This window comes from Chelonoidis abingdonii, chromosome 2, assembly GCF_003597395.2.
Source record: "Chelonoidis abingdonii isolate Lonesome George chromosome 2, CheloAbing_2.0, whole genome shotgun sequence".
In the NCBI taxonomy this organism is placed as follows: Eukaryota; Metazoa; Chordata; order Testudines; family Testudinidae; genus Chelonoidis; species Chelonoidis abingdonii.
The window spans coordinates 197497220-197522501 of record NC_133770.1 but is presented as its reverse complement, the minus strand read 5'-3'; the positions used below and the strand labels follow the sequence as shown (position 1 = coordinate 197522501).

Genomic DNA, 25282 nt, shown 5'->3' with positions numbered 1-25282 from the left:
ATCACCTCTTCCACCAATGCACTAATGAGACAATTTTGGAAGCTGCTCCATTTCACAGCCATGGTAAAACATTTCCTGGTTCATTTTTATACTTTCTTCTTGTTGTTATGTTGTACGAGATAATTATGCTACAGCCTAAAGAGAGTTTGAGCATTTTTGAAAAAATCACGATATTTAGATGCCAGGAGGGTATTCTGTTTGGGGAGCCCCAGGGCACAGGAAGAGAATGTATGAGAGAGTCAGGCATTTTGTGTTTAGTTACAAACGTCCTGTGTGGGTAGGTGTGCTTATATAAATATATGGAAAGAGTGTGATAACACTGCAGTTTTGGCAAACATAGAAGTGCTATCATTAAAAGCAGAGAAAAATAAAGGAGAGAACTGAATATGCAAAGAGCAAAATGACTTCAAAGGAGTTTAGGGAGGAATTAAAGCAAATTTTAAAAGGCTCAATTGACTTAAATCATTTTATAGAGAATTAAAAGAATTACAGACTTCCTAGGTTAAAAGCAATTGATCATAAACTTAGAGAAACTTCAGCTCTTCAAGTACCCAGTCTTGTTCCCACTAAAGAATCAATGGAAAATGTTGTCATTTTCTGGCATCAGGATTTGGCACCATTTATGGAAATTTCAACTAGAAAAGCTCTTTATTTCTGCTAGGAAAAAAAAAAGAGTGATCACAACCACCAAAGCAAATTAAAAAATAATAGTAATTTATATAATACCAGTGCTTACATCACACTTTCATCATTGATTTCAAAGTGTTTTACAAAGGAAAGTAAATGACCAGTCTAAGTCATACCATGCTGAGCATGTATTATCCTTAAAGAATATCTTCTGATTCCCCCTTCTCACAATTTTCAGAGGTCTTGATTGTTTACTTTTTTAAAAGCCAAATCCTGATCCCAACCAAGTCACTGGCAAAACTCTTATTAAATCAAAGAATCATAGGACTGGAAGGGACCTCGAGAGGTCATCTAGTCCAGTCCCCTTCACTCAAGGCAGGATGAAGCATTATCTAGACCATCCCTGATAGGTGTTTGTCTAACCTACTCTTAAAAATGATGGAGACTCAACAACCTTCCTAGGCAATTTATTCCAGTGCTTAACCACTGTGACAGTTAGGAAGTTTTTCCTAATGTCAAACCTAAACCTCTCTTGCTGCAATTTAAGACCATTGTTTCTTGTCCAGTCCTCAGTGATTAAGGAGAACAATTTATCACCCGCCTCTTTATAACAATCTTTTATGTATTTGAAGACTGTTATCACATCCCTCCTCAGTCTTCTCTTCTTCAGATTAAACAAACCCATTTTTTTTCCAATCGTTCCTAATAGGTCATGTTTTCTAGCCCCTTAATCATTTTTGTTATGCTCCTCTGGACTTTATTCAGTTTGTCCACATCTTTCCCAAAGTGTGGTGCCCAGAACTGGACACAATACTCCAGTTGAGGCCTAGTCAGTGCGGGGTAGAGTGGAAGAAATACTTCTCGTGTCTTGCTTACCACACTCCTGGTAATACATCCAAGAATGATGTTTGCTTTTTTTTTTTTTGCAACAGTGTTACACTGTTGACTAATATTTAGCTTATGGTCCACTATGACCCCCAGATCCCTTTCTGCAGTACTCCTTCCTAGGCAGTCATTTCCCATTTTCTATGTGTGCAACTGATTGTTCCTTCTTATATGGAGTACTTTGCATTTGTCCTTATTGAATTTCATCCTATTTACTTGAGGCCATTTCTCCAGTTTGTCCAGATCATTTTGAATGTTAATCCTATCCTCCAAAGCACTTGCAACCCCTCCCAGCTTGGTACCATCTGCAAACTTTCTAAGTGTACTCTCTACACCATTATCTAAATTATTGACGATATTGAACAGAACTGGACCCAGAACTGATTCCACTCATTATGCCTTTCCAGCATGAGAAGTGGGAACACAATTTGGTACAGAGTGAAGAAGCCAAATGATGTTCAACTTCTCTGTCTCTTATTTATCTTGTAAATAGCACCAAGTGTGCAGACAACATTTGAAAAGAAGAGCCGAACTAACGAGTCCCTTCCACTTACTCCAAGGTGCTGATGGTAGCTCAATAGCTGAGGTCCAATCTTCTCTATGCTTTTCATTTTGCATTAAATAAAGGCTGACTCTCGAGATTTGGCACAAATTACACATTTTGTAAAGTTAAAAACAGCAACAAAATGCTTAGAGCTGAGCTGAAATGCTTCTTAATGAGATAAATTATACTGATCAGTAACTGAACTCATGTGGAGTGGAGCGGAAGAGGCAACAGGGAGATAGTGGTACCTTCCTGCATCACAGCCACCTGGCACTAGGGCAAGGTAGGGCTGCACAAGAGTGGCCCTAATTTATGCAACTGGCATAAGGCCCCTCAGGGCTGTTCCTGAGCTCCTTTAAGGACTTCACCTCACTGGGGGATAGGGCATAGCTGGCTTCTTCCACACACACCCCACTTCCCCATCCTTTTAAAAATCAAGATTGGATATTTTTCTAAAACATATGCTCTAGGTTACACAGGAATTATTGCAGGGAAGTTCTGTGGCCTGTGTTGTGCACCCCCAACATGCTCCCTGCCTCCCTCTTTTCCTTTATAAAGGGAGTGTTTGGGGAAAGGGGGTAGGAGATGGGAGACAGAAAAGGAAGTGGAGTTTTCCCTGGCACAGGGAGAATTCTCAGATGGTCACCTCTGGTGCATTATAGCTGTTTTGTGCCACTTACTGAAGAATCTGGCTCTAATGTGTGTAGATTCCATGAGGCAGATTCTCACCTGTACTCTGGCTTCCTTATACCAGTCTGCCAGTGCAAAGGGGCTGTAGAAATAGCAGGTCTGGTTGTATAGGGATTCCCTGAGCATGGGGGAAATCCCTGAATGAGGTAGCGTTACCATAGTAGTTCTTATACCACTCCCCATTCATAGCTCCCTGGCTTTGTAAAGCTCCTGGCTTCACTTTTATTCATCAGCTTTCAGAATGTCCTGAGTGCTCCTCTAAAGCATCCCCAGAACAGCATCCCCACAAAGGTGCTATACATGTGTTTTATCCTCTGAGCCTGAATACAGACCTAAAAATACAATATGTACTTTTTTAAAAAAAAGCATACAGCATCTGAGGTTGTGGAGTGCGAATCTGAGATACTAATTGTTGTCATACTGGCCATTCCCATCCTCTATTAACCCAACATCTTTCCTTCTTTCTGCAGAATGTGTCAGCGGCTATCATCAGTTGAATGGAGCTGTGATGTTACAATGGTCACTTTAAAAGTTTCCCCATTTTGTTCCACCAGTCTAAGAAATACACCCAATACCTAAAACAGGTCATGGATCCACAGGATTGGTGCTGTACTCCTAGTGTTTGAACAGTCTCCAGGAGGAACAGCTTCAGTGTAGCCAGACCTCCAAGGGGTCCAACTCTGCCTTCAGGGGCTTCAGCATTCCTGTTTCACACTGTGAGCTCTGATTATTAGGGACCAAGAACGTAGCTAGAACTGAAATAACATGAAATAAATGTCTTCCTAAGTGTTTAAGCACTACCTGACACTGGTATTAACTAAGCTACCCAGGTCATTTTTTGCAATGGCAATATATCTTCCTGGAAACACACAGATTGAGCATTGTATAAAGTCCGAGAATCAAAGGATAAACTTGTTTTAAACATTTCACTTTTCTTTTACAGACTGCCCTGGTGCTTGCCATGTCATTCGTGTCACTTACTACAGCAGTATCTGTGCCTTCGGATCAAATATTTCAGTATATTGAAGAACATCAAAATGAATACGTGCAGGTAAAGCCCATTGCTGCACAGTAAGAATGTTTGAGATGTAAGTTTCTAGTCATATGAATTCTCAAAGTAGGTTAGACTTTAAAAAAAAATATCCTAAACTGGTTCAATTAGTGATCACAGCATAGCCGGCATTTTACTTCTGGTCACATAGTATTTTGTTCTTTTTGAATGAAGAGTGATATAAACATGCAATGAATTATTTTTTGATAATATTTCATATGATTTTCATAAGAAAGTAGTAGCAATAATAATAAATACCTAGTTCTTGTGCAGAGTTTTCCATCCGTAGATCTCAAAGTGTTTCACAAAGGAGTAAATAGACTTATATCAGTTTTCTGTTGCTTTCTGCTAATAAACTTTAGCTTTCTAAAAGTACTACGTACAGGGCAATTAATTTTTTAACAATAAATAGGATAAGTAATCAAAAAAGGCCAAAACCTCACCATTGCAGTTTTTCACCTAAGTAAGATATGCAAGATTTTTCCTAGGACCCAGAGTGTTCCGTGCATCTATAGTAACAGAATTTAGCACAGAATGCACCCTTTGCCAACCCTTTACTACAGGGGTAGGCACTCTATGGCACGTGTGCCGAAGGCGGCTCATGAGCTGATTTTCAGTGGCACTCACACTGCCCGGGTCCTGACCACCAGGCCAGGGGGCTCTGCATTTTAATTTAATTTTAAATGAAGCTTCTTAAATGTTTTTAAAACCTTATTTACTTTACATACAACAATAGTTTAGTTATATATTATAGACTTATAGAAAGAGACCTTCTAAAAACATTAAAATGTATTACTGGCACACAAAACCTTAAATCAGAGTGAATAAATGAAGACTCGGCACACCACTTCTGAAAGGTTGCCAACCCCTGCGTTACTATAAGTTTCTGTTCTGGAATATAAGCTTTATATATTTATATATTGTAGTGCTGATGATTGTGAAGATAACCTTGAAAACCTGAGCTTTGCGGAAAATGATTCAATGTTGTCTTCCTCACTCCGCAGACAGCCTGAAACAATGCCTCTGAATTGACCTGTTCATTTCCAGTTGACACAGAAGCCTAAAGATGAAATTTTAAATGTTGAAATTAACTATTCTGCTACTCATTATTTTAGCAGAAACATCCAGCTAAAGTTCCTCCTCTAGTCCCTACCCAGCTACCAAAACTTATAGCTTCTCCCCTGATAACTTCTACTGTGCAGCTATGCACTGTGAATACAACAAAAGCATACCATATTGGTAACTGGAAATGTGAGGACAGTTTAAAATAAAGGAATTAAACATCAAAATAAATAACACAAGGGACACTGTACTGATTTAATAAATCATTTTCATATTTAATGTATTAGAAAACTACATGTCAATGAACCTGCCATAAATTTACAGGTTAAATGTTAAAATATGACATCATAGGATTCCATGGTTGTAGCTTCTTAGAGCCCACTTTTAAAACCCTAATTTACACGGAATTAGTACCTTTCTACATAGGGATTTGCATTTATTTCAACAGAACATCTGGTGGAGCAAGTTTTAACCCAACATGAATACATTGGCCAGAATTGGGCCCTCCTTGATTTCCATATGAAATGTGTTCAGTTTACAAATAAAAATATTTTAAATACATTTTTAATAAATGTCAGCCTTGCAAATTTGATCTGGAATCTACAACTTGAGCTGAGTTCTTTCCTTCAACATATCATCTTCAGTGATAAAGATTCTGATGACAAATTTAGGCCATCACTGACCCCTATACAACCTCATTGTTTAGGAAATATGTCCCCAAGGACACCTGTGCAAAACCATTTCCTTCAATGGATTTGTTTAGGTCCAACTGTTTGGAATTTAACAAACAAACAATTCTATTGATGATGCACAAGAAGCAGTAGACTTCAGCTCTCTCTCAACTCCATTGGCTCTGGAGTGCTATCATTAGTGAAAAACAATAAAAACTTATTATTGCCACTAACAACAACAAAGAAGACCCTAAGTACACATAAGGAGCAGATTTCTGGAGTAAGAAGGTGCTATTCATCCATAATCAATTTGCAGAGTAGAACCATGTTTCAATTTCTTAGCTTTCTTAATTTGTTTAACTGACTTAGGTCCCAATGCAGGAAAGTTCTGCACAGGAGAGAGGACCCTATATCCATGAAGAGCTCATTGCAGGATTCAGGCCATAGTTGATATTTAAAAGCTATGTAAATGAGGATAGAACAATGAATGTGATTGTCAAGCTGTCTGGAGTGGCTCATGACCATGAGTGCCAGCCTCAGGGCAGAGTGTCAGAAAGCAGGGCAGAAACCCCAAATTAGTTGTATGTTCTTCAATTAGATATCAACCAATCCAGTCTCAAATGCGAATTCCTAAAGCATTGTAACAGTCATATCATGGAGTCACAGACAGACGCTTGGCCATTCCCAGTCTATCGTGACGCCCAGGCAAGCTGGACTATATGATAGATGGCTGTTTTACATCAAAGATCAAAAAATATTCAGGTTACTCCTAGTCCCAAAGGACTAGTCACTTACCCCAGGTAAATTGTACTCATCTCTCAAACCAAAGACAATGTCTATAGCCAGTCCTGTAATAAACTAACTAAAGATTTATTAAGTAAGAAAAGAAATGAGAGTTGTTATGAGGTTAAAACAGGAAACATACACACACAAATGAGTTACAGTCTTAGATTTTAAAAGGTAATAGAAGCTTCTATAATAAGCAGCTCTATATGTCCATCAGGGCTGACCCATACCAAGCAGCATGGAGATCTTTTGCTGATGTTTAGGAATCTGTGCCACTCAGAGTCTAACCAGCATAAAGATCCAGTTCTCCATGTCAAGGATTTTTATCCCCTTCACCCCAGAATCCAAACGGATAGAACAAGTGTCGGTGCCTAGCTCCTCTTCATGTAGGTGGGGAGGACAATCAACCAGGTCTTTGTCCTTTTAATGCCTTACAGTGGCTCATCTGGTTTCTAAGTCCCTCTTGTCTGCTGGACCAGCACTTTACACTAATTAATGCTTCTTTTCCTGTTTGGTGAATTACATAATTACAGAGTATCAGAGGGGTAGCCGTGTTAGTCTGGATCTGTTAAAGCAGCAGAGGATCCTGTGGCACCTTATAGACTAACAGACGTTTTGGAGCGTGAGCTTTCGTGGGTGAATACCCACTTCGTCAGACACGAGTAGTGGAAATTTCCAGGGGCAGGTATATATATGCTAGCAAGCAAGCTAGAGATAACGAGGTTAGTTCAATCAGGGAGGATGAGGCCCTGTTCTAGCAGTTGAGGTGTGAAAACCAAGGGAGGAGAAACTGGTTCTGTATTGGCAACAGACTGTGAATGGCTTGCCAGTTACAGAACCAGTTTCTCCTCCCTTGGTTTTCACACCTCAACTGCTAGAACAGGGCCTCATCCTCCCTGATTGACTAACCTCGTTATCTCTAGCTTGCTTGCTAGCATATATATACCTGCCCCTGGAAATTTCCACTACCTGCGTCTGACGAAGTGGGTATTCACCCACGAAGCTCACGCTCCAAAACGTCTGTTAGTCTATAAGGTGCCACAGGATCCTCTGCTGCTTTTATAATTACAGGTTTACAATGAAAACACTCAATATAAATTTATACCACGGGAGACAGGCATTATAAGTAGGATTAATACATGCATCATCCTACAAGCATTGTCTGAAGACTAATCACATTCTTATAACACTAATATCTACTTTAACTATACTAACACACCAGGAAGCCAGACTGGTTTCCAGGTCTGCATTTGTCAGTGTTCAGTTAAGCCCTGGGCCTTGGCATGAGCTGACACCTGATCTGCCAGCATCACAGTGATATTTTCAGGTAACTTTCATTTCAGAGGGCTGTAACATCTGCTTAGAGTAATATACTGCATGTAGATCATCACCTTCAATTTTCTTATCCTGCAGAGACTCAAAGATTGGGTGGCCATAGAAAGTGTCTCCACTGACCCTGAAAAGAGACATCTGGTTATAAACATGATGCTTTTGGCAGAAGAAAGGATAAGAAAGTTAGGTGGAACAGTTGAAATGGTAGATCTGGACATGCAAGAGGTAATACATTTTCACTGTGTTTTCAGGATACAAATCTAAGTATCTATAACCAGCTTCTGTCTAGTGGTATAACCATGTTATCTAAGTGCTGTACAAATTAAGATGCACACCTATAAAATGGGTTACGACTGTAACTGTAAATATGGTTTTTCTTTGGCTTTTGCATCAAGAAGTAAAATGCAGACTACAAAGAAAAGCCTCATTTTATATACACAGGAACCAATAGTGTAATCCTGGTGGATTAAGTGTCCAAAATTTAAAGGGCCATCATCAACTTTAAAATCACATTTACGAGGCAGGGGAGCCAGTGAGCTATGAAGATCCTTTCCTCACCTTTTTCAGAGGCCTAGAAGAGGGGATGCCAGGAGACAACAGGAAACATAATTTCTGTTCCTGATCCCCAAGGCTTTGAAGAAGTAGAACTGGGTGTTGGTGGAAGAATCTGCCTCCTAGCACTAGAGCTTCCAGAACTTTTCCTTATCCCCTTAAATCCGAGGCACTGCACACACCAGTGATGTTTTTAATGTTATGTGGCTGGAACCAGGACCAACCTCCTGCAACAAAATGGTTTCCATGTCCCTAAGACCATTTCTTATTTTGTGCTATGGCTAGCATTGTTACTCTTTTGCTGCATATATAACCATTCACTGCTCCAGAAAATTATATATCCTTGTGTAATAGCCTTAGGATGTAGATTCCAGTCTGCTTCTATATACCAGTCATTCTAAAATTTTTTTTACAGGGACAGAACTAAACAGAAGACATTCAAAAATCAAGAGAAGTAGGATCAAAATCATCCCTGGTGCAAACTCCAGTGACTTCATCATCTATAAATGCATGTTTTGGAAGCCTCTGTCAATGTATATAATGAAAATCTTTGATTTATTTTAGCTACCCAATGGAAACAAAATCTCTTTGCCACCAGTTATTCTGGCAAACATTGTAAAAGATCCAAAAAAGCCTACCGTTTGTTTTTATGGGCATATGGATGTGCAGCCGGCAAAAATTGAGGATGGATGGTCAACAGAGCCTTACATTTTGACAGAGAAAAATGGTAAGTGCTTGAGCTGCTTGAAAGCTTTCAGCAACTGATTTAGCATGTATACAGTCAGACCCTTTATACTAAAGCAGCTTCCATACCATGAAAGAAAAAGAGGAGGATCATTCAAATAACACAGGAACAAATAATTCTGTTCAGGTAAAACAGAAAACCTTCTGGGAAATGCCTTCCTTGTCTGTGAATAGATTTTCCACTAAAATCCTTTGAACGTTTTTTCCTTATATGCAAAAATAAGCACTTGTCTTAAAAATACAGCTGCACAGAAGATCTTGCACCAAATTTAGATTGCATCTTGCACATGTGCCTACACCAGAACTTAGAGCTGAAATTCTGAATCCACTGAAGCCATAGGAGTTTTGCTAATGTCTTCAGTGCAGCCAGGATTTCACCTGAGGTGTCCAAATAGGGTACAACTTTTGTGCTTCACTACCAGTTCCTGTCAAACCCACAGAATCCATGCTCTGTTGTTCCTCCATGGTTAGAAAAGCAGCAGAATTCTGGGGCAGGAGGCATGGTTGAGACATTTAGCTCCCTTGATCAGCTATTATATTCCCCCATCATACTGATTATGTTCCTTCTGAGTACTCTGTATGGATGGCTGTGCTGAAATTGTGGGCATTCCTGGTCTGATCAGAATAAGGGTGCAAAATCATATTGCTTTTGTACTATTATTTTGTGCCAGTTTGGAAGGCAATGCTGAGTCCCTTCCATTCAGCTTGTTATAAAATTTCTCCTACTCAACTGTAAGCTAACAAAGAACTTTAATTAAACTTGAGCATACAAAAGGAAGGATGTCCAATATAAACATTTACTACAAGTAAATATGGACTTTGCAATTATTACAGTACAAATCCAATAATGGAATTTGGAATAGCAAAGGCTGAATACTCCGGCTACATTTTGAACATCAGGGGGATAGCTAATCCTGGCTTCAGGAGACCTTGTTATTCAAATAACCTACAGACCACGTAGAGCTCTGCGTAGGTTTTCTGCAGACCACGTAGAGCTCTGCATTACATATACAACCTGTCAAAACACTATTTTAGTTGTATGCAAGATCATAAATAGAAGGAGGAAATACTATGGCATTTTAAAAGATTTTATATTTATTAATAGTTTAAATACTAATTCTGTTTTAAAAACAGATTCAGTAAAATATTGCATCCTGGGCTACATATTTATTGTGTCTCAGTGATTTCCACATCAGATATGGTCAGCTTACAAGTAAAAAGATAAGTTTCTAAAGGCCATCCTGGCAAATTCATCCTGAGCTCTAGCTGGTTTCTTTCCTACTTGTTCAGAGCACAATGATGAGTAATAAAATTTCTACAGCTCAACTATGGCTCTGTGACCTGTGCAACATGACTGCACTTGCCTAATGAACTAACTTTATTAGTTATCACAATCTCATTCTATTTTGTTTTCAAGGCAATCTCTACGGACGAGGTGCATCTGACGACAAAGGACAAGTTCTGGCTGTGCTGAATGCAATTGAAGCACTTCAAAAACATGCATGTGACTTTTTCTTCCTTTATCAATGTTTGCTATTTGCAACTAGTTAACCAATTGCTTATGAATTTTTTTGAAACATTTCCTTATAGGAACTTCCTGTTAATGTAAAGATTCTGCTTGAAGGTATGGAAGAAGTAGGGTCCATTGGGCTAAATACGCTAGTTAAACAGAGAAATAGTACATTTTTTTCTGATGTTGATTACATTGTGGTCACTGACTCTGCATGGCTCAGCAACAAACCTGGTATTACATATGGGACAAGAGGAATCTGCTACTTCTTTGTTGAGGTATTGTGCAAAAAGAAGCATGATCTTATACTCTTGTTAACTGAATATTACCTGAGTATTTATCAAGTGGCTTTATATTTATCCAGGTCCCAACACTAATAGCCCTACCAAATATATAAACTCACAGGGTTAAAGGTAGATATAGCATTATACAGTGATTCTATCTCTGTTATATATGGTAGTAATTTTAAGGCTGAACTAAAGGAATTACCATTTTCTAGTACTGGTAGATAGAAATAACAATAGGAAGTTCACATATAAGCACATTATGGGTAAAATTATCCTTTCAGTTGTACCAATGCAACCTCACTGAAATTAACTAAGAGGAGAATTTGTCCCTCTATATATTCAAAGGGCTTTATAAAATATTAGCTAATGAATTAAGGATTTTTTGTACACGCCAGTCTCCAAGGAATTTATCTGGGATCAAGAAATACATGGGATTTAAGGTTGCAAGCAGAGATTTATCATTGGTAGGGCTAGTGGTCTATCCTGATAAATTATAACAAAAAGTCATAGTCTGATAGCAGGGAGAGGGGAAAAGGCAGAAGTCATGAATTTATAATGACAAATGACAAAAAATAGGCCACACTATTTTAATCAAAATATCTTTAATTTTCTATAAAAACTACTTCATTCTCTCTAATCTATTAGCTTAAAATGATTTAAAACTTTTATTCTAGTGCCTCTTGGATCAACAGCAGTACAGGAAGTTGGAAATATAGCTCCTGCTTTATCTTCTTCAGCACTGCTTCCCCGCCTCCGCCTCTGCAAAAGGCAGCTAGGGCACCAGTGTTGTGCAGGCATCTCTCATCATGTCCACTTCCTAGCTACATAAACGCTATAATGTTTTACTAAAAAGCCCAGAACTATTGTGCCATTTCATAGTAAGCTTGCCCCCAATGACAGGACAATAAAAATGGAACTGGGCACATCACTTTTGTGCTGAAAGTTTCATCTCGATTTTCCAGAAAATATTTATTCTACAGTCCATGTGGAATAGCAGAAAAAATGAAAATGTCAGTTCTCATTTTTAATACCCAGCATGTTTTTCAAAAATATGGCTTTCAAGATTGTCAGATTAGTCTGTCAGCATCAGAAGAAGTAAATGGATAATAGATTCTTTAATATTAAGTCAAATAAATATTATTTAAAGAAAGGTATATTAACACATTTGGTTTTTTTCCACAGTGATGGAAAAAAGATCAAAATTGCAAGCAAAACAAAAAACAATAGCATATAAATTGTGATAATATACCTAGAAATCCTGAAATGAAAATGACCATAGACTTTTCCTTTTGAATTAAACTGAAAGCTTACACAGCCTTCTCCATGGCTTGTAAAGGAAGCATCAAGTGTGTTCATCTATTCTATTTTTGCAGATAGAATGTGCTAAACGAGACTTACACTCAGGGAGCTTTGGAGGAATATTACATGAAGCAATGAATGACTTAATATTTCTGTTAAGTAAGTATTGCTTTATCTATGAATAAATGTCATGTTCCATTTCAAAGCATATCAGGTATTGTTCTGACTCCCACCAACTAAAAGCACAGGAATATAAAAACATGAATTACATGAACTGGGCTTGGTAGTGGCAAACAAAACTCCTGTTAATTCTCATGAGACTTTTTCTTAGTAAGGACTAAGTAAAGAAGCCTTCTGGTTTGGATCTATTGTAGGCATAATTGCAAGTGCTGTAGCATTTCATCCAATAGTGTAATTTATTTTAATTATATAGGGCCAAGTTAATTTAAATGGGCAATTCAAAAAAAAAAAAAGGAATAACTGTTTACTTTAATGTGTTTGTTAACATTGCAACCCCAATTCTGTTTGTTTCATGTACCATGTATTGGATAATAACATGAAAGGAGTCTGTGTTGTTAAACTATACTGGATCTTTATTAAAGCAACTATTTACACAGGTGCTGCAACTGCAGCTAGCATTCAAACTATGTGCAGACAAACAGACTTCCTGGTGTCTCCTCCAAACTCTTTCCTCCTGCAACTTGTGCTCCTCCCTTCAAGTCCCATAGGGGTTGCTACACGGTTTCTTACAGTATGTGGTGTTTTAACTACTTTAATGCAGTTTTAAGGTTGAGATTTTAATCAAATGAAGAGTATCTTTGTCAGTTAATAATTCACTCCAGAAAGAAATTGTGCCATCCAAAAGCAACAGGCCTAGCTCGCAAGCTACGTGTGAAAGCAGCTCTCCTTTTAGTTATAGGTAAACCTAAGTTTAGTCCAAAGGTCATAGCTTTTAAATAAAAGCATTAATCTCCAAAGAGAGAAGGGCAGAGGCTTTAGGTGAATTTGGTAGAAAATAAATAAAGCAAACAGATGCTCTGAATAGCAGATAATGTGCAGTACAAGGACATTGAGCAATTAAAGTAATAAAACTACTGCACCAGAGTTTGTGGCCACCCATCTAAGAACTAACCAGGCTGCAATCTGTTAGCTTTAAATGTGGAAGAAGATGAGGTTTATTTGCCCTGGTCTGAACTTTCTTTTTATGTATCCGGCCACTGCTTTTTCAGTTGCAACCTACTTTGACTCTCATTATTTATTCACCTCAGGGTACATTATTTAGGTTTTTTTCTACCAATATTTTATAAAGTTCTGTGCAAGTAAGTTGAAAAGTTAAGGAGGGATATTGTTGTAAGAAAATGGTGATGAGCAATGCTCATCCTGAGTAAAAGCTCCTAATGTTATGTGTCTAATGTCTGTGGTTGACCGCTGTAGAACGTTTTTAATGTGTCTATCACAACAGTATATAAGGTAACGGTATGTGCACCAGGTATGCAAATTTACGTATCTACATACATACATTTTCTCCTACATACATATATTGTCCACGGTGTTAATTTATTTGTGCTAAAAGAGAAACACCCACCTGTAGTTATTCAATTTTAATTCTAATACTGATTAACAATACAATGTAAGTTTTCAAAGTTTGATGCACAGCACCTTGCAACTTTTTTTCCTCCATTGGGTTTCTAAGAGCCTCATGGAGACTGACTGCCCTGATCCTTCTCCTCTTCTACTCCCTCTCCTGCATAATTCTCTCTTCAGGAGGACTTTGCCTCCAGAAGTTTGATTTATCTGGACCTTGTCAGCTGCATCTACACTACAAGCTAGGGGTGTTATTCCCCTGCTTGTGTGCATATATTCTCACGCTAGCTCTAAGCTAGCGTGAGTATAAATAGCAGTGAACCTGGGGTTCAACAGGTGTGGCCAGGGCAGGGCTGGCTCCAGGCACCAGCGAAGGAAGCAGGTGGCTGGGGTGGCCAATACAAAGGGGGGGCACTCCATCCATTAGTGGGGCAGCAGGTCCGGGTCTTCGGCAGCGGGTCCCTCAGTCCCTCTCTTCCTCTTTGAGCTGCCGCCAAAGTGCTGCCAAAGAGGAAGAGAGGGAGTGAAGGACCCGCTGCCGAAATGCCGCCGAAGAATGGAGCAGCGTGATTGAGCTGCCGCCGAAGTGCCGCTAATTGGCGTTTTTTTGTTTTGTTTTGTTTTTTGTGCTGCTTGGGGCAGCAGAAAGCCTGGAACCACCCCTGGGCCAAGGTAGCGGCAGCAGCAGCACAGGCACAAGTAACCACAGAGGAGGCATAGCTGAGCTGTGCTGAGTACTTACTCAGTAGTTTCAGGTGAGTAAACACTTAGCACAACAGCTCAGATGTGCCTCCGTGACTCCACTGTTATTTATACTTGGGCTTGCTCGCTGAGAGCTAATGTGAGTATGTGCACAACAGCAGGGAATTCATACCCCTGGCTCACTGTGTAGGTGTAGTCCATGTATCCACAAGAGGGGTCACACATTACTTTCTGTCTCAGGAAAAAGTGTGGTGCCTTTCAAATCTCTGCTCCCAAAGACATTTTAGGACTCAAATTTCTATCTCCCATATGACAATGCCTTGAGTTGCCACTAAATCACAGCTGTAAATGGTTAATTGTTAAACAAATACTTATATTAGGCTCAGAAAACTCCAGAGCTTGAAAACTGCAATTATAAGTGACATTAAAATATAACACTAAGGTCAATATTCAACATGAAAACCATCTCTGCAGAGTTTTTACAGACACTTTTTTGTTGCAGATTTCTGTTGTCTCTGCAGTGCTTATTAGACATGAACCTTCTTTTTCTAGACCAATTAAAATTCATTTGGATTTTTCTCTAGACACTCTGGTAGATTCCTCTGGTCATATCCTGATCCCTGGAATTTATGAAGCAGTAGTTCCTCTCACTGAAAAAGAAAAGAAACTCTATGAAGGAATTGAATATGACCTGGACCAGATTATGGCCAAATATGGATTAGAAGAGTTTCGTAACAAAACTAAGGTACATGTTACATTTATTTTTGTATTGGTAATAGAATTTTCCTTCATTGGTTTCAGGCTTCTCAATTGGAATAATAAATCATAGTCATTACTGAAGTCAATGGGGTTCTTTCCATTGACTTCAGTGGGCTTTGAATCAGGCCCTAAAATCAGGGGTTCCTTCAAATCTCTCCTTAATCTCACCAGTGCTGGGACCCCATGAGTGTTGCTTGTCATAGATTTTAGCAAGCTCTTCAGGTCAGGGACAACTACTTCTATATGTTTCACTAACACAATGGGACCCAATCAAGATTAGGCCCTTTGGACAACACAGCAATATAAATATTAATATTGGTCAAGAACAACTTTTGCTTTGTGATAGGATCACAGATCGCCAGAATTCTATCGACAAAATTCTGCTCCGGGTTGAACAGGTACTTCAGTGGGGGTTTCACCCATGTAACTGAGTGCAGAATTTGGCCCAACCAAGAAATCTTTTATTTGATAATACACCTACCTCTTGGAAAAACCTGCATAATCCTTATAATACCCACTGCAAAAGTGACATCTTTGTCAGCAAGGAGATAAATGATCATGCTCTGTGACTAACATGGAGTAAGGATTTTGGTATCCCAATATATAAAACTATGGTCTATCTATAAAATAATATATAAAATAATATATAAAACTATTGAAGACTGTGACTCATCTAACAAAAAACTCACCTAAAGATTGGACCCTCTTAAAAATACATTTATTAACTAAAATATTGGTCACTGTTCTATTTTTAATGCCACTTATGTTTTTCTTCCAGTTGGCATATGTAACATCCCTTATCACTCATGGAAGTTGTGAGCCCATATCACAAGGAAAATACACTGATTGGTATAAAATCTGTATTTCACATGGTGTGGTTTGTTCTGAATGCTTATGACTGATCTGATATCATACAAAGCACCTTAAATCTTGAAGCTAAGATACCTACAAATCTAATATTTATATTTGAGATACTCTACTTTCACTGACTTGATTTGTGGGCTTGAGAAAGATGAATCCTATGCACGTCTATAGTGGCAATACTATAAATGCTTGAAAGCTGGTTATTTTGTATGTAACAGATATTATGGTGTACTAAATGGATCTCTTTCATTTTGTTACAATGAGTATCTTTAAGAAAAAACAAGCTGTGGAAGATTTGGAACAGTCACTCTCTAGGCAGATTTATATATAGCACACTTACATACACAAAGAGTGGTTTCATGTGGAAATAATAATACTGAGACTGCGTAAGAATCAAGTATGCAGTCTGTTACTGTGAAGTATCATGAAGTGCTAGCTAATTACAGATTATTGTTTAATGCCTCTTCTGCTTTAATATATTTACATTTTTTACATCTTCAGGAAGAATTATTAATGCAAAGATCACGCTATCCATCTCTTTCCATCCATGGAATCGAAGGAGCTTTTTCTGCACCTGGAGCTAAGACTGTGATCCCTGCAAAAGTAACTGGGAAGTTTTCAGTAATGCTGGTGCCGAACATGGAGCCCTCTGTAGTAAAGAAACAGGTAGGATGGTGGATCCCTCCTTTTTTAATTCCTCCTATACCCGTTTATTGCATTCACCCACTTCAAAATGAATGAGTTCTGCACCTGTGACGCTTAGCGGCAAGTTGTTTCTTGGCTACATTTTTGATAGTCTGTCCCCTCCTGAGCTGCACTTTGTACTGCTTGGTTGTAGCTGAGGATCTGAGTTTCTGCTATATAAGAAGAAACTAATATAGGGGCACGTATGTCTCCAAGAAGAAATATGATAAAGAACATGTTAAAAATGTCATACTACAGTTTCACTATCTATAATGTACCTATCCCAACAACAGAATCTGGATGTAAATAATATGCCATCACTCCGTATTCCTTTGGCTGCAAATTCAAAAGCATCTATCATTTTCCAAAATCAAATACAAATGACAACCATCAGATTCTGACAAAACTATGGTTTGGTCCCAGGGTTAATCAATCTTCACTTCTGAATAGGTCCATTGATAGCACCAACAAATGAAGATCTCTGCATCAGCTAGTATAGGAGTAGAGAGTTGACAGCAACAGAAAACCAACATGACTGGAACTCTTCCCACACTGTCAACATTTCACATTCATTATGTGTCCAAGCAGTGAGATCTTGAATGTGCAGTGTTGTTGTAGCTGTGTCGGTCCCAGAGTATTAGAGAGACAAGGTGGGGAGAGGTAATATCTTTTATTGGACCAAATTCTGTTGTTGGTCCAGTAGAAGATATTACTTCACCCACCTTGTCTCTGTAACATTTTGCGCATGGCAGTTGTGCCTCTGACAAGTCACAGTTTTAAACAAACGCACACAGATGGTTTTTTTCTCTATGTAATGAATTAAATAAATATTTTTGTGTCACTACAATTATTTTCTTTAGGTGACTGACTATTTGAACAAGAAATTTACAGAACTCAACAGTCCTAACAGCATTAAAGTAACCAGTGACACGGGATCAAAGCCCTGGCTGTCTGACATAAATGAAACTCAGTATTTGGCTGCAAGGAAAGCAATTAAAAGAGATTTGGCTGTTTTATAATATGTGGATTATTTGGTAGACAACTATGTCACCTTTTGAAAGTATTATCCATAGAAATGAAACCAGGTTATTTTCCTTATTCTGTCTGCACATATTCTTATTGTCCACATAGCTTTCTAATATTGATATATTTGTATAGAATTGCACTTTCATACATAGCAGCTTTTATTGTTTGTTGATATGAGGTTGATTTGCAAGCAATATTATTGTACATTGTTAACATTTTACTACACTGATGATCACAAATATCACACACAGATGTGTCATTCGTTGCTCTTACCATTTTTCACTCCTGCTGTAACTTGCCTTCAGATGAATACTATTTGTGGTTAGGGGACAGATCCCTGTGCCCATGTAGAATAACATTGGCTTCAGCACTCCAAGTGGGTGTAAGGTTCCGTTGTAAAGTCATTTGTAGGAACAGGGACTTTAGATAGTGAATACAGCCTACAGGCAGAACACACAAGTATGGGCATGGGTGAATTCTAATACTTTGAATCCAAGCTTAACAACACCAGATCATAACAGCTTTTTTAGCGGAAAAAGGAAATATCTTTAAGAAGTCCCCATAAGTCTCCCCATCCAGCCCCTCCAACAAAAAATGTAGAAAACAAGTTTATATCCAAATAATGCCTTTAGTTATTCAAATATAAAGGCAGGAAAGAGAGTTCATGAAGCTTGTAAAAATTGATTTTTTTTATAAAGCTTATGTTATCTTCACTCCCTAGTGTTTGGAAAAGACGCTGACATGATCCGTGCAGGTGGAACAATTCCAATTGCCACACATTTTCAGGAGGTGACTAGAAAGAGTATAATGTTACTAGGAATAGGAGGACCTGACGATGCTTCCCATGGGCAAGATGAAAAGATCAGCAGGTATTTTTTACTCGTTTTCTTAAAAATCATAAATGTGTTAATTTAGAAGAAATGTGGAGTTTTAAAGTGTTAATATAATTTCAGAAGAAAAAATATACCATACTGTGACAAATAAAAAAACCCCCATCTTGAATTTACATCACTTTTTCAAACGTACATTTAGAACCCCCAGATGTAATTTTGAAAAAGTGGTGTCATTGCAGGCTCCTTACCTCAAATGCTGCTATTTTCCCTTCTCAAAAAACTGTAGCCAACATATTTGGATTTTTTAGGAATTAGTCATTTGAAAGCATTCAAGTTGAAGAGCTTTTTTAAGTAATCAAGTTGGTTAAAATGTGTGTGCCTTCACCCGGATGCTTTCTTTCCTACTTTTCTATGTCCCTGATTCACTTCAACACTTGTACTGCAGTTCTAATGGCTGACAGTAGTCAAATTAAGTGAAGTTGGCAGCTTTTAACACAATATGATGCATTTGGTTGTTTATGGTTTCTTGCATTAACTACTGAGAAGCAGTTTGATAAAAGATGCATGAGGGGATAGCCTGTGAATGTTTTGTTTTAGTGAAACTATAATTAATACTTGTATTTCATACATACAGCCACTGGAAAGTAAACATAGTGAATAATTTTTATTTTGATGCTGAACAATAGTTACATAAAAATGAAATACTTCTCTTATTTGGAATTTGAGCACAACCTGCAGCTTCTGTTCAAATGGCTGAGGTAAAACATAGGGTAAAATTCATTCCTCAAATCAGTGTGTGCATGTGACTCCCATTACCTTCCCTAGGAGTTCCATGACTATAACCAAGGGTATAATTTAGGGCTCAGTTCTGCAAACACATTACTTGAATAATTGTAGTCACGTGAGTAGTGCCAATGATTTCACTTAAACGTGTATATTTTCACAAGATAGGGCGTGACCCAAAGCCAGCTGAAATCAATAAGAGTCTTTCCATTGACTTCAGAGGGCTTTGGATCAAGTTCTTAGGGTAAAATTTTCAAAAGGTACTTAGGTACCTCTAGATGCAGATAGGTGTCTGTAGATGCCCAAATACCTTCAAACATCTGGTCCTAAGTGATTTAGGAGCCTAATTCTAATTTTCTTGACTTTCAATGAGATTTATACTGCTACGTCATTTTTGAAAATAGGACTTAGACATCTAAGTCACTTTGGCCTTGCAACACTGAGCAGAGTAGGGTCTAAATACCTTTAAAAATGTGGGACAAGGCTCCTGAGTCATTTAGGCACTTTTGATTTTCTCTTGGTCCTTAGTTATTTTGTGTGACTTGATAGTTAATTATTCAAGCTTAAATAGCAATCAAAATTAAAGGCAAAACAGTCAATATATTTATCTGACTACCTAAGTCATGACATTGTATGCATGAAAATTCATAGATTTTCAGGCCAGAAGGGACGATAGTGATTATCTTGTCTGACCTTCTGTATAACACATGCCATAGTAATTCCTGCAACAAGCCCAATCACATTGTTGAACTTCAGCACAGTTTTCAGAAAAGCATTCAATCTTGATTAAAAGTGATGGAAAAGTCGATCACACATTCCTTGGTAAGTTTTTATGAAGATTGTCTTTACTGTTAAAAATTTGTTTCTTATTATCATTTATTTCCATGTGAGACAGTATGTGAGTATATCTGAAGAACTCCTATGTTGCGTACAGTGAAATTATACTGTTGCCTCTGTTTTCTTTTAGGTACAATTTCATTGAGGGAACAAAACTATATGCAGCTTTCCTTCAAGAACTTGCTACTGTCTAAAGAAAAAAGAATATGCCTTAGTAAACCTTTGTAACTATCCGTATTTGCTTGTTGGATAAGCACATATTACAGAACATATTGGATTATCCTGAGTTCCTTTTTTCAAAATTTTAATCTTAGTTTTAAAAAAGAAATTGAACATGAAAAAACAAACACAAAATATCTGATAAAGAACGCAGTACATGATATCACTATTATCCCTTTTATATTGCTTCAAAACGAGATTACTATACATGAGAAAATAATTCACCTTCTCTTAGTAATAGCAATGACTTTTTTTTTTTTGACAAATAGCATTGGACTCAAATGGAATGCTTAATATCAGGTGCTGATCTACTAACTGAACAGAACCTTCATTTTTCTGAGATTTTTTAATGTAGCCCTGACTGAACTTGTCTTTGATTGATGAGCTTAGCCCAAGTAGCTTAAACAAATACGTATTTTAAACCATTAACTTTATAACATGGCTAAAAGATAAATTTACGTACATAACCTTAGGATGGGATTAAGGGAGTTGATTATGCCAGATCTCAAGGATATACACTCATTCAGCAGTACACCAAGCTATCCACTTCAGGCTTATTGACTTAGTATATAATGTTCAGCATAAAAACCTAGGCCAAAGAAAAATTTCTCATCCTGTAGTGCCTCTGTCCAGAAGTTCTGGTCGGTATGAATTTGTTTGCTATCACTTTCTCTGTTTAATAAAGACCAAAGGAGCAAATTTTTTGGTTGAGATTCCTCAGCTGTGAAATGTCCTCCCATCTGATGTTCACTGGTGTCACTTCAATTGCTGTGGCAGCCCACTCCATTTCCCATTTAACTCAATGAAAAGACTAGTACTGACTTCAGTGAAGATGGATCTTGCCCTAGGGGTACTGTGACGGGGCTGGACTAATTGGACGAACTGCCTAGTAGTTAGGTCCTTGGGTCACAACTCTCCTCCCATCTCTAGCATCTGCTTCTGGTGATTGCTCCAGTGTGGAGGCAGACTCTCTTCCAGTACACAGTAACTTGGCCTTCCACCAAGTCACCACTGAAGTCCACTCTTTTCCAGAATAAGGATCCAACAAGGAATGGAAGTTCAGTCGCTCCCCCTGGTGGGGTGGGTTTGACTCAGAGGTCCCCCACTCTTACTTCAGGGCTTACAATATCTTCATCTGCCTTATCTCAAGGGAAGAGCAGATCTCACAACTGGCTGATAGAGGAGCCTGGGCCCACCCTCTCTGTGGGACTACAAACCAGATCTCCAAGTGGCAGCAATATCAAGTCTCTAGGAATGCTCCAAGGGTGTCTCCCTGGCCACTCCCTACCACCTACTTTCCCAGTTCAGGGCATGGTCACATCTTAAAAAAAAAAAAAAAAATTAAGAGAAATGACAAAGGGCAAGACAAGGGCAAGAACAATAATTAAAGGTATAGAACAGTTTCCATACGAGGAAAGATTAAAAAGACTGACTGTTCAGCCTGGAAAGAAGATGATTAAGGGGGGGAACATGATAAAGGTCTATAAAATCATGAATGGTGTGGAGAAAGTTATCAAGGAAGTGTTATTTACCCCTTCACCTAACACAAAAACCATGGTTCATTCAATGAAATTAATAGGCAGCAGGTTTCAAACAAACAAAAGGATGTACGTCTTCACGCAATGCAGAGTCAACCTGTGGAACTCATTGCTAGGGGATGTTGTGAAGGCCAAAACTGTACCTGGGATCAAAAAAGACTTTGATAAGTTCGTGGACGATAGGACCACCAATGGCTATTAGCAAAAATGGTCAGGGATGCAACCCTGCAAGCTTTGGGTGTCCCTAAGCCTTTGAATGCGACACTGGGTCTGGATGACAGGACAGATCATTTGATGATTACCTGATCTGCTCGTTCCCTCTGGGGTACCTGGCATTGGCTACTCTTGGAAGACAGGATACAAGGCTAGATGGACCACTGGTATCACATGGTATGATTATTCTTATGTTCTGATCCAAGCAAAGATAGAGTGAAGGATTCCTTAATCCTTAGGGACAAGCTAGTCCCTTCTCTGGTGGCCTGGAGCAGCTGCAGCTTGCAGGTCACCCACTTCCCTGCAGTAAGGACTCCCACTGTACACTTACTCAGGCTCTCAGACAGATCCATCCCCCTTGCCTGCCTCTACTCCCCCACCCTTCTGAGCTGACTGGCTTTCTTTCAAACTCCTCCTCCAGTTGGAGCAGTCTATGCATATGCAATGAACTGGTGCCACTTAGGCCCAGAACTGCTCCTTAGTTCTTTCTTAGTGTGGGTTTTATATACCCCATCAGAGCATACTAAAGGACATTTTTTTTCCTTTAGACTATTTTGACTGTTTTTAGGCCTACCACCCTTGTTTTTGTACTATTTTCTCATTCTTCTTAGTGTGGAAAAGCTCCCTTTGTGGATGGCAACACATGGATTTGTCCTTGTTGGCACAAGGACTTTATTATGCCATCTGCCTACCTAAATAATAATATAAATAATATAAATAAATATGAGTAAGCTTATTTTCCATATTTGTTGCTGGTGGGAGAAGCACTATGAATTCCTATAGAACTTTCAACGATCAATTCTCCTTGCTGTAGCATTTTGAGTTGCAGTTTACTTCATTAAAGAAAAACTTCAGAAATACTTTTATTGAAAGAACACTTCATGTTGAAAGGAACCTCATGCAACCACTACTTGGGCTAGTTCCAGAGACTCCTTTTTTAATTATATTCTTCAGAACATAAATTGCACAAACCATGTTTTTCTTTTCTTTGGCTCCCATTCTCTTGGTATGACAATGGCTCTCCTAAATTGCCATATCATTTCTCTTTCTCCAACAGGCCCACAGGTATCTATTTGTGTTATTAAGTGTCTATCACCAAAACACCGAAGCATTGTCATCATCATCATGTTCTTATTATGCCTCTGGTCTTTAGGGCAGTGACGAAGCTCCTCCACTCCTGTTTCTGGCAAGTCTTTCAAGTTCCCCAGCTCTGTCCCAGGTTGTTCAGCTCAGCTTCCACAGCTCTTCGCCATGTTGTTTTCACTTGCCTTCAGGTATCCATCTTATTGCCACTCTGGTGATGGAATCTGTTTCCATCTAAAGCACATGACCAATCCATCGCCAACAATTTCTGGCAATCATGGTGCTCATATCTTCTTGGCTGCACTGTGTCAACAGATCTTCATTTGAGATTGTTTTAATGGGGTCACCAGGGCTAGTGTTAGACTTGCTGGGGCCTGGGGCTGAAGCTTAAGGTCAAGCCCTCCCGCCCAGGTCTGGAGCCTGAGCCCCGCCGCCCAAGGGCTTTAGCTGGGGGTGGTGGGGCTCAGGCTTTGGTCCCCCCTCCTGGGGTTGTGTAGTAATTTTTGTTGTCAGAAGGCAGTCACGGTGCAATGAAGTTTGAGAACCCCTGCACAGTTTTCCATCCCATGCTGGGTATAATTGGGGACAGTTAAGCAGTGAGTTACTAAGTGCACAAGTGACTGGATTTCTGATACTAGTATTTGCCAAAATTTTGAGCAGACATGAAGTTTTCTTTTGTAAACCACCTGCCTGTGAGACAATTTGGACAGGAATGACAGAAGAATGGCCATACCGGGTCAGATCAAAGGTCCATCAAAGTAGTGTGTCTTCTGACAGTGGCCGATGCTAGGTGCCCCTGATGGAATGGTTACCTGTTCTATTCATCAAGAGATTCCCCCATCACCCACTGGCAGCTTTTTGCAAACAGAAGCTAGGGACATCATCCCTACCCTTTCTAATAGCTACTGATAGACCTATCCTCCATGAACTTGTCTGGTTCTTTTTAGAATCCTGTTATAGTCTTGGCCTTCACAACCACAACATCCTCTGGTAAAAAGTCCCACAAATTGACTTTGCGTTGTGAGAAAAAACACTTCTTTTTATTTTAAACATGCTGCCTATTAATTTCATTTGGTGATCCGTAGTTCTTGTGTTATGAGTAAATAACACTTCCTTATTTAATTTCTCCAAACCAATCACAATTATATATACCTCTATTCTATCCCCTTAGTTGTCTCTTTTTCAAGCTGAAAAGTCCCAGTCTTATTAATCTCTCCTCATATGGAAGCCATTCTATATCCATAACCATTTTTGTTGCCCTTTTCTGAACCTTTTCCAATTCCAATATCTCTTTTGAGATGGGATGATCACATTTGCATGCAATGTTCAAGATGTGGGCGTACCATGGATTTATACAGAAGCAATATGATCTTTTGTTTTATTATCTAGCCCTTTCTTAATGATTCCCAATATTCTATTTGCTTTTTTGACTGCTGCTGCACACTGACTTTTCAGAGAACTATCCATTATGACTCCAAGATCTCTTTCTTGAGTGGTAACAGCTAATTTTGACCCCATCATTTTATATGTATAGTTGGGATTATGTTCCCCAATCACCCAGTTTTGAGAGACTTGGCTGGTATGGGACCAAATTTTCCTTTATGCAGCTTTACCCATTTGAGTTAGAGCTACATGGGACACAGTTTCTCACTAGTTGCTTAGACCATTAGCAAGACTATGAACTAGTCCTCCGAATTTTCTGTTGGGGAGATGGTAGGTCTCACTACAAACTGATATATAAATATAGGCAATTGAGTCTATTTCTAGGGAATTGTTCACATCAGTGTCCTGCATGAGTCTTCCTATTCCAGGAGTTAAAATACACTACATCTGACAGGGAGAAGCAAGAGACTAGGATTTGAGTCAAACCTCATTTTCTTGCATGGCAGTACAGGACACTATAACTGATCTTCCAAGTTCACACAAACCATTTAATCACACTTTCTAGTTCAGGTATTCTGGGAATATTTTGGATTGTTTGCTGTTGTTCAGGCTCAGACTGTTGCTTTTATAACTGATATAGACATCTGGAGAAATTACATTTATAGAATTTGTTTCAGAAATGTCATATGAGCAAAATTGCACAAATTAGTGTGAATTTTGTACATTAAAGGTGC

The 25282-nt window shown here is 38.7% G+C and overlaps 1 protein-coding gene across 1 annotated transcript; it reads left to right on the top strand.

Moving 5' to 3' along the window:
* On the top strand, positions 1 to 20744 carry LOC116833078 (cytosolic non-specific dipeptidase-like). Its single transcript, XM_032794292.2, has 12 exons — positions 1 to 63; positions 3690 to 3797; positions 7730 to 7873; positions 8765 to 8927; positions 10362 to 10444; positions 10535 to 10732; positions 12115 to 12199; positions 14911 to 15071; positions 16451 to 16615; positions 17494 to 17633; positions 18379 to 18528; positions 20243 to 20744. The coding sequence occupies exons 1-12, from the start codon at positions 25 to 27 to the stop codon at positions 20304 to 20306; spliced, it is 1500 nt and encodes a 499-aa protein (XP_032650183.1). The 5' UTR covers positions 1 to 24; the 3' UTR covers positions 20307 to 20744.
* The last annotated feature ends 4538 nt before the right edge of the window (positions 20745 to 25282 follow it).

Coding starts and splice junctions, on each gene's coding strand:
- LOC116833078 (XM_032794292.2), top strand. CDS start 25: ATGAGACAATTTTGGAAGCTGCTCCATTTCACAGCCATG. Junction 8,928..10,361: donor CATTTTGACAGAGAAAAATG/GTAAGTGCTTGA, acceptor TTTGTTTTCAAG/GCAATCTCTACGGACGAGGT. Junction 12,200..14,910: donor TGACTTAATATTTCTGTTAA/GTAAGTATTGCT, acceptor ATTTTTCTCTAG/ACACTCTGGTAGATTCCTCT.